General features: G+C 56.9%; 1 protein-coding gene across 2 annotated transcripts; it reads left to right on the plus strand.

Moving 5' to 3' along the window:
- Nucleotides 1–1876: 1876 nt before the first annotated feature.
- On the plus strand, nucleotides 1877–14427 carry chkb (choline kinase beta). 2 transcript variants are annotated; one of them, XM_042335234.1, is made up of 12 exons: nucleotides 1877–2150; nucleotides 5969–6027; nucleotides 9174–9223; nucleotides 9403–9516; nucleotides 9700–9833; nucleotides 10544–10648; nucleotides 11617–11675; nucleotides 12716–12803; nucleotides 13063–13171; nucleotides 13391–13506; nucleotides 13648–13729; nucleotides 13965–14427. In XM_042335234.1, the coding sequence occupies exons 1-12, from the start codon at nucleotides 1906–1908 to the stop codon at nucleotides 14019–14021; spliced, it is 1218 nt and encodes a 405-aa protein (XP_042191168.1). In that variant the 5' UTR covers nucleotides 1877–1905; the 3' UTR covers nucleotides 14022–14427. The 2 variants fall into 2 exon arrangements, with proteins under 2 accessions (XP_042191168.1, XP_042191167.1); XM_042335233.1 differs by lacking the exons at nucleotides 9174–9223; nucleotides 9403–9516; nucleotides 9700–9833; nucleotides 10544–10648; nucleotides 11617–11675 and adding exons at nucleotides 6241–6354; nucleotides 6538–6671; nucleotides 7376–7480; nucleotides 8444–8502 and having other exon boundaries at nucleotides 5969–6077.
- Nucleotides 14428–14647: the final 220 nt, after the last annotated feature.

Below are 14647 nucleotides of genomic sequence, written 5' to 3' on the forward strand. Positions count from 1 at the left end.
GGAGCATCTCCGGCACCTGTAACTGCGCAAGAAGGGAGCACAGCAGCTGGTCTGCACAGCAAGACCCCACAGATCACCATGAGTTTCCTTACTCCACGCGCCCGTTTATCTTAGCAGTAAGTAGGAACCTGGTTGTTAAGTCGATTGGCGGATCGCTTTTCCAGGAGTAAAAAACCCTTTAAAAATTTTAATTTTTTTAAAAAAACTACTAATAATTTGGTCACTCGATCCACGACTGTTTGTGGGACGCTGCTGTGTGCAACCGACTGCCGCGTTTCACCCACAAAATGCACTGTTACTTCACAGTATATTCTATGAAGCGCTTTGAGACATATCAAATGCCGGGAATATTATTGCGAACAGTGATTCCCCTCCCCAAGGTGGGGCTGGAATCCACACACTCCTGACACAGAGGAGTGTGGGTTTGAGCGGGTGAGCCGGGCAGACCGGGGCTGAAGCTGTGCCGGTGTCAGGCAGTGCAGTCACTCACCTTCAGGTCACGTAGTTTCAGACGGCCTTCTGGCACATTGAAGAAGACATCTTCCTGGAGGATTAAGGTCCCCTCTGAGCAACTCAGGCGCTTCGCATTCTCCACCAGAGGCTCCGCGGCTCGGACACGAGCTTTGATCTCAACATTACGTGGCATTTCAACCTGAAACACAGTGAGCAAATTGGAACAAGTGAACCCAGGATTAAACAACAACAACAATAACAATAACAATAATAATAAACAGACACAGAAGTGGTTGGGAGCACTCAGCGGGTCAGGCAGCATCTATGGAGAGAGGAAAGCGAGTCCACGTTTCGGGTCCTTCGTCAGAACCGCGCCCCCCCCCCCCCGGGCCCTGCCCCCCCCCCGGGCTCTGTGCCCCCCCCCCGGGCTCTGTGCCCCCCCCGGGCTCCGCGCCCCCCCCCCGGGCTCTGTGCCCCCCCCCGGGCTCTGTGCCCCCCCCCCGGGCTCTGTGCCCCCCCCCGGGCTCTGTGCCCCCCCTGGGCTCCGCGCCCCCCCCCCCGGGCTCCGTGCCCCCCCCCCCGGGCTCTGTGCCCCCCCCCCGGGCTCTGTGCCCCCCCCCGGGCTCTGTGCCCCCCCCGGGCTCTGTGCCCCCCCCCGGGCTCTGTGCCCCCCCCCCGGGCTCCGTGCCCCCCCCCGGGCTCCGTGCCCCCCCCCGGGCTCCGTGCCCCCCCCGGGCTCTGTGCCCCCCCCGGGCTCCGTGCCCCCCCCGGGCTCCGTGCCCCTCCCCCCGGACCCCTCCCCCCCGGGACCCCTCCCCCCCCGGGACCCCCCCCCCCGGGACCCACCCCCCCGGGACCCCTCCCCCCGGACCCCTCCCCCCGGGACCCTCCCCCGGGACCCTCCCCCCCCCGGGACCCCTCCCCCCCCCGGGACCCCTCCCCCCCCCGGACCCCTCCCCCCCCGGGACCCCTCCCCCCCCCGGGCTCTGTGCCCCCCCCCGGGCTCTGTGCCCCCCCCCCCGGGCTCCGCGCCCCCCCGGGCTCCGTGCCCCCCCCGGGCTCCGTGCCCCCCCCGGGCTCTGTGCCCCCCCCGGGCTCTGTGCCCCCCCCCCCCCGGGCTCTGTGCCGGGGGGGGGGAGGGAGGGGGGGAAGCGCTGCTGGTACCTGTGCTGTGGGGGTGAGGGGTCACTGTTGGGCTGTTCGCGCCACTTCACCCTCTCGCCTCACGTGTGCGAGGCGCTGAGCCAATCAGGAGCCGCGAGCCACTGGCGGCCTGTGATTGGCGGAGAGCCGCCGGTGTCCAGCCATAGAGCGGCGGCTCGGGCGCTGCTCTCCTCCTATTGGACACCTCGCCCGCCAACCCGCCGCGTCCCGCCCGCACCCCGCGGTGATTGGTGCGCGGCGCCGTCCATCAGTCAGGGGGCGGGGCCGCGGCTCTGGGCAGAGCGGCTGATGGACGCTCAGGAGCGGCGCGGGGGTGACGCGGCGCCGGTGCCGACCCCGAGCCCGAGCCCGGCCCCGGGGCCCTGCCACCAGCAGCACAACGGCGAGGACTGTGAGGCCGAACAGCACAGCGAGGGCCGCAGTCAGGAGGTGGACGGCGAGAGCCGCGGACGCGCCTTCACCTGGTGCCGGGAGTTCCTGGCCGGAGCCTGGAAACTCATCTCCTCAGAGCAGTTCAGCATCTCAGTCATCAGGTCAGTGCCCCCCGGGCCCCCCCCCCGGGACCCTCCCCCCCGGGACCCCTCCCCCCGGGACCCCTCCCCCCCGGGACCCCTCCCCTCGGGACCCCTCCCCCCGGGACCCCTCCCCCGGGACCCCCCCCGGGACCCCCCCCCGGACCCCCCCCCGGGACCCCCCCCCCCCCCCCCCGGGACCCCTCCCTCGGGACCCCTCCCCCCCGGGACCCCCCCCCCGGACCCCTCCCCCCGGGACCCTCCCCCCGGGACCCCTCCCCCCGGGACCCCTCCCCCCCGGGACCCCTCCCCTCGGACCCCTCCCCCCCGGGACCCCTCCCCCGGGACCCCTCCCCCCCGGGACCCCTCCCCCCCGGACCCCTCCCCCCGGGACCCCCCCGGGACCCCCTCCCCGGGACCCCCCTCCCCCCGGACCCCTCCCCCCCCGGGACCCCCCCCCCCGGGACCCCCCGGGACCCCTCCCCCCCGGGACCCCTCCCCCCGGGACCCCTCCCCCCGGGACCCCTCCTCCCGGGACCCCTCCCCCGGGACCCCTCCCCCGCGACCCCTCCCCCGGGACCCCTCCCCCGGGACCCCTCCCCCCCGGGATCCTCCCCCGGACCCCTCCCCCCGGACCCCGCCCCCCGGGACCCCGCCCCCGGGACCCCTCCCCCGGGACCCCTCCTCCCGGGACCCTCCTCCCGGGACCCCTCCCCCCGGGACCCCTCCTCCCGGACCCTCCCCCAGGACCCCTCTCCCGGGACCCCTCCCCCTGGGACCCCTCCGACCCCTCCCCCCCTCCCGGCATTGAGAGGACATTGCAGAGGAGTTGGCGGTAGATTCAGGAATTGTGCCTTTGGATTTTGGAACATCACAAATGTCACTATTATTATTATTATTATTATTATTATTATCCACGTTTCGCCCCCAAAACCCACAGTCCGTTCCCACCGCAGTGAGAAGCGCTTTGAGACGTCTCGGGGACGTGATGAGGCGCTGTGTCAAACGCTGGGATTATTATTTTAGGAGTGAGGAGAGGGAGAAACCGGGTCACTGAGGACCTGTCAGTTTGACGCCGGTTGTGGGGAAGCGTCTATGGATGTCGTCTCGACGGACATTCGGAGGTTCAGCGCAAGAGGTTATTAGTGAGAACGAAAGCGCACGGAGTCGGAGCCGCCTCGTGTGCCGCGCTGCAATGGGTCGGGAGTTCTCCGATTGGTGAGCGAAATTGGCTGCCGTGCTCACACGCAAAATATTTCGCAGAAAATCCTCTGAAGTGCTTTGAGACGTCCTTGTGACGTCTTGTAAGCTTAATCGTTGCATTTCGGTCGGCGCCTCATCCTGTCTTCGGCGCTTCTCAGGAGACACTGCGAAGTGAATTGACTGTATATATTTTGTGAGCGAATCGCGGCAGCCAATTGCGCACAGCGGCGTCCCACACACAGTCGTGGGTCGAGTGACTATTATATTGAAGGCATTATTACCTTCAGGAAAGTGATCCACCAATCGACTAACAAGCGGGTTCCTACTTACTGCTGATAAACCGAGGTGTGTGTGGAATAAGGAGACTCGCCCAACGTCTCGCCCTACCCGCCCGGGAATCAAACCCAGTCCTCTCGCTTGTGAGGCGAGTGCTCTAACCACTGAGCTTCAGGACCCCATGAGACATGAAAGGTGCTGTACCAAATGTAAGGTTACTCTTATTGTCAAGTTGAGATGACATTGGCAGCTTGCTCTAATACAGATCCTTGCATTTACTATTATGCCTGTATATAGACTAATCCATACAGCATGAGTTGATTCAATTAGTATGATTGTTGGCCAAGACACCAGGACAGATTTATTGCTGTTTATCAATGGGGCTGGGGCGAGCGTGCGAGGGCCTAGGGCGAGCGTGCGAGGGGCTGGGGCGAGGGGCTGGGGCGAGCGTGCGAGGGGCTGGGGCGAGCGTGCGAGGGGTTGGGGCGAGCGTGCGAGGGCCTGGGGCGAGCGTGCGAGGGGCTGACACTGGAGATGAGAAGGGGGAGGTGTATGGGCAGGAGATTATATTGTGTGAGCTGCTGTGATTGTGGCTGTGATTCGTGCCAGTGGATGCCCACTGCGCAGGTTTGTACAGTTCTCTAGTCAGACCCTGTGAGGTGTTGACTTTGTTCCTTTCCTGACGCAAAGGTCCAGGTGGCAGTTGTGAGTTGATAGATACTGATCTCCTGAATCAGTTCTTCTGAAGGTTTGGCCACAATCCACAGTGTGAGGTTGAGTCATAGTTGGCAATTTACAGGAACCGTTTCCTTGTGATGAGTTGGCCCTGTCCAGGTTCACAGTTCCAAGTCCAGCCTGTATTCACTTTCTGCTGATTTGCTCACCTTTAGCTCTCTCTAAACAACAGCAACTTGCATTTACACAGCGACCCTCATGCAGGGCGGGGTCCCAGGGCACTTGATAGTGGTGGAGCACGACGCTGAGCCGGGGGGGGGACGGTCGTAGGCACGGTCGAAGAGGAAGGTCTTCAGGCGTGACCTGAATATGGGGAAGACTGAGGGATAGAGCGCGGGTATTCCAGAGTTTCAGGGCATAGTGGCTGACAGAGCAGCCACCGATGGTGGAGGAGAGGGGATGAGGGACAAGCAGGAGGCCAGAGCTAGTCGACCGGAGGCAGTGGTTAGTAGGTTGGGGAGGAAGCAGGTCTGAGAGTTAGGGAGATGCCGGGACAGGAAGGGATTTGAAAATGAGTGAGAGGATCTTGAAATCGAAATTCCCTTTCGAAGGTGGTACACTGAATGGCATAAAGAATTCCAGCTTTGCCCATCGCCCTCATGTAGCGCTATTTGAAAAGAGTTTCTCTCTTTTATTTTTATTTTTATTTCTAAAATATAGATGAATTAGAGGTGATTTTATCGAAACCTATAAGAATCTTAAGGGTCTTGACCGGGTAGATAGTGTGAAACTGTTTCTCCTGGTTGGAGAATCTAACACTAGGGGTCATAATGGCTGACCTTTAATCCTGAGACTGAGTTGAGGAAACATTTCTTCACTCAGAGGGTAGTGAATTTGTGGAATTCTCTACCCCAGAGGCTGTGGATGCTCAGTCCTTGAACATATTCAAGACTTGAGATCGATAGATTTTGAAAACTAAAGGGATTAAGGGATAGTGGGATAGGGCGGGGAAATGGAATTAGGTTGGAAGATCAGCCGTGATCTTATTAAATGGTGGGGCACAGGCTCGAGGGGCCGAATGGCCTACTTCTGCTTCTATTTCTTATGTTCCTGGTGTCCGGGCCCACAATCCCCCAAAGAAAATTGGTCATTCACAGCTTCACGGTTGTTTGTGGGACATTGCTCTGCGCAATTGGCTGCCGCGTTCACCCACAAACACACAGTCACTCCAGTTTACAGCACTTCCTGTGAATGGCTTTGGAGAGTCCTCCCAAACAAGAAAGGGCTTGTACTGAATGTAAGGATTATTCAATGTATTATAGTATATCATCTTTGAGGTGGACACTTAACAACAAAAACAAATTGCGTGGGGTTAGAGAGTGGGGTTAGACTGGGGGGGAGAGAGTGGGGTTAGACTGGGGGGAGAGAGTGGGGTTAGACTGGGGGGGAGAGAGTGGGGTTAGACTGGGGGGGAGAGAGTGGGGTTAGACTGGGGGGGAGAGAGTGGGGTTAGACTGGGGGGGAGAGAGTGGGGTTAGACTGGGGGGGAGAGAGTGGGGTTAGACTGGGGGGGAGAGAGTGGGGAGCTGGGGTTGGATTGGGGGTGATTAGGGGAGCGTGAGCTGAGGCTGCTGTGTTGGGCTGCCCTGCGACGCGCTGATGACCAGTGTCTCTCTCTCTCTCAGTGGGGGGCTCAGTAACCTGCTGTACCTGTGCTCGCTGCCCGAGGCTGTGCTGAGTGTGGGTGAGGAACCGCGGCAAGTCCTACTCCGTGTGTACGGGGCCATCTTGCAGGTCAGCAACAGCCCCACCCCGAACCGCAGCCCCACCCCGAACCGCAGCCCCACCCCGAACCGCAGCCCCACCCCGAACCGCAGCCCCACCCCGAACCGCAGCCCCAACAATAATCTCCCCATACCCACAAGTTGCTGAGGTAATGAGCTGTTGTTGCCCTCAGGGTGTGGACTCTCTGGTGTTGGAGAGTGTGATGTTCGCTGTGCTGGCGGAGCGAGCCTTGGGACCAAGATTGTACGGTGTTTTCCCACATGGGCGCCTGGAGCAGTACATTCCTGTAGGTTGTAGTGGGGGCGTGTTGGTGTGAGTGAGTGTATGGGCTGTGCTGGGAGGGGGTGTTGGTGTGAGTGAGTGTATGGGCTGTGCTGGGAGGGGGTGTTGGTGTGAGTGAGTGTATGGGCTGTGCTGGGAGGGGGTGTTGGTGTTTGGCCGCTGACCGGCCTTGTGTGTCTGGTCTTAGAGCCGCCGGTTGCTGACACACGAACTGGGGCTGCCAGACATCTCCGCAGAGATTGCTGTCAAGATGTCGCGATTCCACGCCATGGTGATGCCCTTCAACAAGGAGCCAAAGTGGCTGTTTGAGACTATGGACAGGTAATGATACTAACAATACCAATACTAATAATGATAACAATAATAACAATACTATTAACAATAGCAATAATAATAATACAATCACTAAAGGTAATACCAATACTACTAATAATACTAATACTAATAATAATACTAATACCAATAATAATAACAATAATAATCCTTGCATTTGATGTCACGTCTTCGAGACGTCTCAAAGCTCTTCACAGAATATACTGTAAAGTGTAGTGACCGTGTATTTTGTGGGCAAAACACGGCAGCCAATTGCGCACAGCAGTGTCCCACAAACAGCCGTGTAATTGAGGATTGCTACCCCTGGAAAGCGATCCGTATAGGGGGTGGGAGGTGGGGTGCGGTGGGGTGGTATCGGTCCCTGACACCAAGGGCAGAGTCTAATGTAAGCTCACTGCTGGCAGGTTCCATACCCTCATACACTCTGTCTGGCCACCACACAACAAAATTACATGTGTAAAGCCCCTTTCACGTCGGGAGAACATCCCAAGGTGCTGGACAGACAGTGTTTCAGGGTTGGGGAGGGTGGAGGGCAGGGGGGGAATCAGGGAGATCGAAGGCATGGTTGAAGAAGAGGATCTTGAGATGGGTCTTGAAAGTGGCAAGGGAAGCGGCGAGGCGGAGGCACACAGGCCACCACACACCCCATGGCAAGGCGCACCACGGTGACGTCTGTCTGTCTGTCCGATCAGGTACCTGAAGCAGATCTCACAGCTCTCGTTCACCAGGGAAGCCCACGTGAAGAAGTTTAACAAACTGAAAAGCTACAACCTGGAGGCAGAGCTGGCCAGTCTGAAGTGAGGATTTTACTGCAGTTTATCATAGCAGTGAGCCAGAGAGTCTGTGTGTGAGAGTGAGAGAGACAGTGTGTGTGGGTGCGAGAGAGAGAGAGAGAGACAGTGTGTGTATAGATGGAGCCCACACCAACCTCCGTACCCCAATTACTCCAGTCCTGGCCAAACCCCACTGGCTCCTGTCAAAGAGCGGATCCACTTCAAGATCCTCACTCTAGTGTATAATCCCTCCATTCCTTGCCCCCCCATCTCTCTAACCTCCTCTCTCCCCACAGCAGTACCCGCTGCCTCTGCTCTCCTGGCTCCGGCCTCCTCCGCATCCCCCGAATCCTCCGCTCCACTATCGGTGGCCGTGCCTTCAGCCACTACACCCTGAAACTGTGGAACTCCCTCCCTCAACCCCTCGCCTCGTCCCCTCCTTCCCCATCTTCAGGTCACGCCTGAAGACCTTCCTTTTCAACCTTCCCATGGTCACCTTCCCCTTCCCTTGGCTCGGCCTCGGCCTTGCTAAGCTCTGAGATGCTGCCCGGCGTGGAGGGCACTATATAAATGCAAGTTGTTGTTGTTCGCTGTGTGTGGGTGAAAGAGCGCCTGTGTGTGAGAGAGGTCTGTATGTGGGTGAGAAAGCGTGTGTGTGTGTGTGTCCATGTGTGAAAAAGAGTCTGTGTGTGTGAGTCTGGGTGTGAGAGAGAGTCTGTGTGTGTGTGAGAGAGTCTGTGTGTGTGTGAGAGAGAGAGAGAGAGAGGTCAGTGTGTGATTGGTGTGATTTCAGGGAAGGTGAGGGTGGAGGGTAGGGGCAGGTTCAGGGCAGATGTACAAAGGTGGGGAATTAATGGCTGGGCTGTGGTTACTGTGCTCAATGCTGTGACGGGAGCAGACGAGGTTAGATGGAGTGTCTCTGGCTGAACCGCTCCTGTGAGGAGGAAATCTTGGCCTCGCTGTTTAACCTGTTCCTCCATCTTGAAGGTCTCTGCTTCTCAGCACTCGCTCACCTGTGGTGTTCTGTCACAACGACTGTCAGGAAGGTAAGCTCCCAGCACAAACACTGAGCTCCTCACTCATTCTGTCACAGGGACATTTCTCTCTCATTATCTCTCGCTCTTTCTCTCACATATCGCTCTCTGTCTCCCTGGGGTCTCCTTGGAGTTGAACTGGCTCCAAGGTGACATGTTTGGCAATCACTCCCACACTCTTTGACGGTCTCTAGTCCTGTTCCTCAGCCAGGAGGGGCCGCAGTATTCCAGGCCACTTACTGCTGATGGCAGCACAGCCCGGCCCGGCTCATCGGCAGGACCTGGAAGGGCCAACCAGTCACTGGGGGCTGGGAATCCTCCCCCTCAGCTCCTGTTAATCCTATAGCCAAATCTAACAGGGAGATTAGAAGGGACGTCTTCACACAGCGGGTGTGAGAGTGTGGAACTCACTCACTGCCAGAAGCTGTGGTTGGAGCAAAGAACATCAATTTATTTAAGAAAAAACTCCTGTTGAGTGTTACTCTGGGACAGACATTCCCCACACCACAGCTTTACACAATGATAGTAATAATGTTAATCGCATTTGATATAGCGCCTTATCACGTCTTCAAGACGTTTCAAAGCGCTTCACAGAATATACTCTAAAGTGAAGTTTCCATATTTTATGGGTGAAACACGGCAGCCAATTGCACAAGGCAGTGTCTCACAAACGCTGAGTGTGGGTGAGGAACCGCGGCAAGTCCTACTCCGTGTGTACGGGGCCATCTTGCAGGTCAGCAACAGCCCCACCCCGAACCGCAGCCCCACCCCGAACCGCAGCCCCACCCCGAACCGCAGCCCACCCGAACCGCAGCCCCACCCCGAACCGCAGCCCCACCCCGAACCGCAGCCCCAACAATAATCTCCCCATACCCACAAGTTGCTGAGGTAATGAGCTGTTGTTGCCCTCAGGGTGTGGACTCTCTGGTATTGGAGAGTGTGATGTTCGCTGTGCTGGCGGAGCGAGCCTTGGGACCAAGATTGTACGGTGTTTTCCCACATGGGCGCCTGGAGCAGTACATTCCTGTAGGTTGTAGTGGGGGCGTGTTGGTGTGAGTGAGTGTATGGGCTGTGCTGGGAGGGGGTGTTGGTGTGAGTGAGTGTATGGGCTGTGCTGGGAGGGGGTGTTGGTGTGAGTGAGTGTATGGGCTGTGCTGGGAGGGGGTGTTGGTGTTTGGCCGCTGACCGGCCTTGTGTGTCTGGTCTTAGAGCCGCCGGTTGCTGACACACGAACTGGGGCTGCCAGACATCTCCGCAGAGATTGCTGTCAAGATGTCGCGATTCCACGCCATGGTGATGCCCTTCAACAAGGAGCCAAAGTGGCTGTTTGAGACTATGGACAGGTAATGATACTAACAATACCAATACTAATAATGATAACAATAATAATAACAATACTATTAACAATAGCAATAATAATAATACAATCACTAAAGGTAATACCAATATTACTAATAATACTAATACTAATCATAATACTAATACCAATAATAATAACAATAATAATCCTTGCATTTGATGTCACGTCTTCGAGACGTCTCAAAGCTCTTCACAGAATATACTGTAAAGTGTAGTGACCGTGTATTTTGTGGGCAAAACACGGCAGCCAATTGCGCACAGCAGTGTCCCACAAACAGCCGTGTAATTGAGGGATTGCTACCCCTGGAAAGCGATCCGTATAGGGGGGTGGGAGGTGGGGGTGCGGTGGGGTGGTATCGGTCCCTGACACCGAGGGCAGAGTCTAATGTAAGCTCACTGCTGGCAGGTTCCATACCCTCATACACTCTGTCTGGCTACCACACAACAAAATTACATGTGTAAAGCCCCTTTCACGTCGGGAGAACATCCCAAGGTGCTGGACAGACAGTGTTTCAGGGTTGGGGAGGGTGGAGGGCAGGGGGGGAATCAGGGAGATCGAAGGCATGGTTGAAGAAGAGGATCTTGAGATGGGTCTTGAAAGTGGCAAGGGAAGCGGCGAGGCGGAGGCACACAGGCCACCACACACCCCATGGCAAGGCGCACCACGGTGACGTCTGTCTGTCTGTCCGATCAGGTACCTGAAGCAGATCTCACAGCTCTCGTTCACCAGGGAAGCCCACGTGAAGAAGTTTAACAAACTGAAAAGCTACAACCTGGAGGCAGAGCTGGCCAGTCTGAAGTGAGGATTTTACTGCAGTTTATCATAGCAGTGAGCCAGAGAGTCTGTGTGTGAGAGTGAGAGAGACAGTGTGTGTGGGTGCGAGAGAGAGAGAGAGACAGTGTGTGTATAGATGGAGCCCACACCAACCTCCGTACCCCGATTACTCCAGTCCTGGCCAAACCCCACTGGCTCCTGTCAAAGAGCGGATCCACTTCAAGATCCTCACTCTAGTGTATAATCCCTCCATTCCTTGCCCCCCCATCTCTCTAACCTCCTCTCTCCCCACAGCAGTACCCGCTGCCTCTGCTCTCCTGGCTCCGGCCTCCTCCGCATCCCCCGAATCCTCCGCTCCACTATCGGTGGCCGTGCCTTCAGCCACTACACCCTGAAACTGTGGAACTCCCTCCCTCAACCCCTCGCCTCGTCCCCTCCTTCCCCATCTTCAGGTCACGCCTGAAGACCTTCCTTTTCAACCTTCCCATGGTCACCTTCCCCTTCCCTTGGCTCGGCCTCGGCCTTGCTAAGCTCTGAGATGCTGCCCGGCGATGGAGGGCACTATATAAATGCAAGTTGTTGTTGTTCGCTGTGTGTGGGTGAAAGAGCGCCTGTGTGTGAGAGAGGTCTGTATGTGGGTGAGAAAGCGTGTGTGTGTGTGTGTGTGTCCATGTGTGAAAAAGAGTCTGTGTGTGTGAGTCTGGGTGTGAGAGAGAGTCTGTGTGTGTGTGAGAGAGTCTGTGTGTGTGTGAGAGAGAGAGAGAGAGAGAGGTCAGTGTGTGATTGGTGTGATTTCAGGGAAGGTGAGGGTGGAGGGTAGGGGCAGGTTCAGGGCAGATGTACAAAGGTGGGGAATTAATGGCTGGGCTGTGGTTACTGTGCTCAATGCTGTGACGGGAGCAGACGAGGTTAGATGGAGTGTCTCTGGCTGAACCGCTCCTGTGAGGAGGAAATCTTGGCCTCGCTGTTTAACCTGTTCCTCCATCTTGAAGGTCTCTGCTTCTCAGCACTCGCTCACCTGTGGTGTTCTGTCACAACGACTGTCAGGAAGGTAAGCTCCCAGCACAAACACTGAGCTCCTCACTCATTCTGTCACAGGGACATTTCTCTCTCATTATCTCTCGCTCTTTCTCTCACATATCGCTCTCTGTCTCCCTGGGGTCTCCTTGGAGTTGAACTGGCTCCAAGGTGACATGTTTGGCAATCACTCCCACACTCTTTGACGGTCTCTAGTCCTGTTCCTCAGCCAGGAGGGGCCGCAGTATTCCAGGCCACTCACTGCTGATGGCAGCACAGCCTGGCCCGGCTCATCGGCAGGACCTGGAAGGGCCAACCAGTCACTGGGGGCAGGGAATCCTCCCCCTCAGCTCCTGTTAATCCTATAGCCAAATCTAACAGGGAGATTAGAAGGGACGTCTTCACACAGCGGGTGTGAGAGTGTGGAACTCACTCACTGCCAGAAGCTGTGGTTGGAGCAAAGAACATCAATTTATTTAAGAAAAAACTCCTGTTGAGTGTTACTCTGGGACAGACATTCCCCACACCACAGCTTTACACAATGATAGTAATAATGTTAATCGCATTTGATATAGCGCCTTATCACGTCTTCAAGACGTTTCAAAGCGCTTCACAGAATATACTCTAAAGTGAAGTTTCCATATTTTATGGGTGAAACACGGCAGCCAATTGCACAAGGTAGTGTCTCACAAACAGTCGTGAATTGAGTGACCACATTATCATTATTATTTTATTTTTTGTAGGGATTATTACCCCCGGAAAGCGATCCACTAATCGACTAATTACTACTTACTGCTAGTTAAATAAAGGCATGTAGACTAAAAACTTGCCTAACATTATGCCCTGCCTGGGAATCGAACCAGGGTCCTCTCGCTTGTGGGGGTGTGGCAAGGCTCAGCACTGGGTGGGAGGGAAACTGGGTTGTGGTCGTGACTGGAAATGGAGGGGATGTTACAGTGACTGGAATCTAACCCAGGTCTGAACCCTGTCCTCACTGCAGCACTGACATCACTACAGGCTGTGGAGGGAGCAGGCTTCATAAACCTTCAGTGACCGCATTCCCTCCTCTCACAGGGAATATCCTCCTCCTGGAGAACAGGGAACCCTCCTCCCCCGACAAGCTCATGCTAATCGACTTTGAGTACAGCAGTTATAACTACAGGTAATGCTACCCCACTGGAGCTCTCTAACCCCATCCCCTGCTCTCTCTCTCTCTCCCACCCCTCCCCCATCCCCTGTTCTCTCTCTCCCCATGGTGTTTGTGCTGGGGCTCGCTCCCCCACTGGAGCTCTCTACTCTAATCCCAATTCCTGCTCTCTCTCTCTCCCCATGGTAACTGTGCTGGGGCTCGCTCCCCCACCGGAGCTCTCTACTCTAATCCCAGTCCCTGTCGGAGGCTGATGTGCAGTGTGTGTTTCCAGGGGCTTTGACATGGGGAATCACTTCTGCGAGTGGATGTATGACTACACGTATGACCAGTGGCCATTCTTCACAGCCAGTATCCAAAAATACCCCACCAGAGAGCAACAGGTAGCACTGTGTCAGGGGGGTGATGACAAGGAGTCGGGTTGGGGAGGCTGGCGGTGGGCGAGGGGAGTGTGATTGTGGTGTGTGAGTTCAGGGTGGGTGGGGGGGGGTGGGTGTTGTAGGGGGTGTAAAGATGGGAGTGAGGTGGGGATGTGTGAGGGGAAGGGGGTGTCAATCCACCGGTCTTAGTGCCTGACTCTCGGTGTCTCCACTTGCTCACAGCTGCACTTCCTGCGTCACTATCTGTGCGAGGCTTCGGGGAGGACGGGACAGCAGCTCACAGACCAGCACCAGCCCCCAGGCTCGGACGAGCAGGACATGCTGATCGAGGTCAATAGGTAACAGCCTTGGAGATACAGCAGTGTCCCCCGCTCATGTAGGGGACATGGGGATACACCGGGTACCTGTGTTCCTCACTGGCGCCTTGCTCTGTATGACCGTGCTTGTGGCTCCTCACTCTCTCTCTCTGTTCCCCTCAGGTTTGCTCTGGCCTCTCACTACCTGTGGGGCCTCTGGGCCATTCTCCAGGCCAAGATCTCCACCATCCAGTTCGGGTACATGGTATGTGGCTTCCTGTGTCTGACTGTCACTGCCCGGCGGGGGGGTGTAAGGTTATATTGGGGAGGCTGAGATGGAGGGGGGAGGAGGGGTGTTGGATGGAGAGTGTGTGGATATGGTACAGGGTGTGTGGGGGTGTGTGTAGGAGGCTGAGGTGGGTTGATGGAGGTTGTGGTGGGGGTGTGGGGTAATTTGCCCAGTGAATGACCAGCTCCCTGAGATCTCTCTCTTGTTGCAGGACTATGCTGTGACTCGCTTTGAAGCTTACTTTGAACAGAAGAAGCTATTTGCTTAATAACGTTCCTTTCAGCGCCTTGGAACGTTCTCCTGGCGTGAAAGGTGCTATCCAAATGTAATTTGTTGTTGTTGACCACAGGAATCCTCATAGCCCCCCCCACCTCGCGTTCAGCTGCACAATTCCCCCCGACCTAGCAACATGTCTCCCCAAACACCTCTCCGGCACTGAGCCCTGACCTACCCTCCCCCTCCCCCACGCTTAAAGGGAATCAGTCAGGTGAGAGACATTGGGAGGCTGAAGGGAGCAGTGACTGGGAACCCGGAATGGAGTGTATGCTCGGACAGGATGAGAAACTCACCAGAACTGAAGGGACCATCTCACCGGCTGGGCTCCTGCAGTGCGTGGCTGCTCGGCTGAGTGTGTGTGTGTGTGTGTCGCCCATCAATAAAGCCAGTACTCCAAACACCGCCACCTGACTGACTGGATTTATCGCAAACACGAGAGAAGGGGGGCAGGAGCACAACTGACTTGCTCCCCTCACCCGTGAGGGTCTGAGACCTTGGAGCCAATTGAGCTCCCACACACTGTCACACCCGCTTTACCTCTCACACACTGTCACACTTGCTGTAACTCGGGACAGACCTGAGTGTGAGACGTTGTCAATGTTTTATTTCCTGCCGGCA

This window comes from Callorhinchus milii, unplaced genomic scaffold (genome assembly GCF_018977255.1).
Source record: "Callorhinchus milii isolate IMCB2004 unplaced genomic scaffold, IMCB_Cmil_1.0 Scaffold5, whole genome shotgun sequence".
NCBI lineage: Eukaryota > Metazoa > Chordata > Chondrichthyes > Chimaeriformes > Callorhinchidae > Callorhinchus > Callorhinchus milii.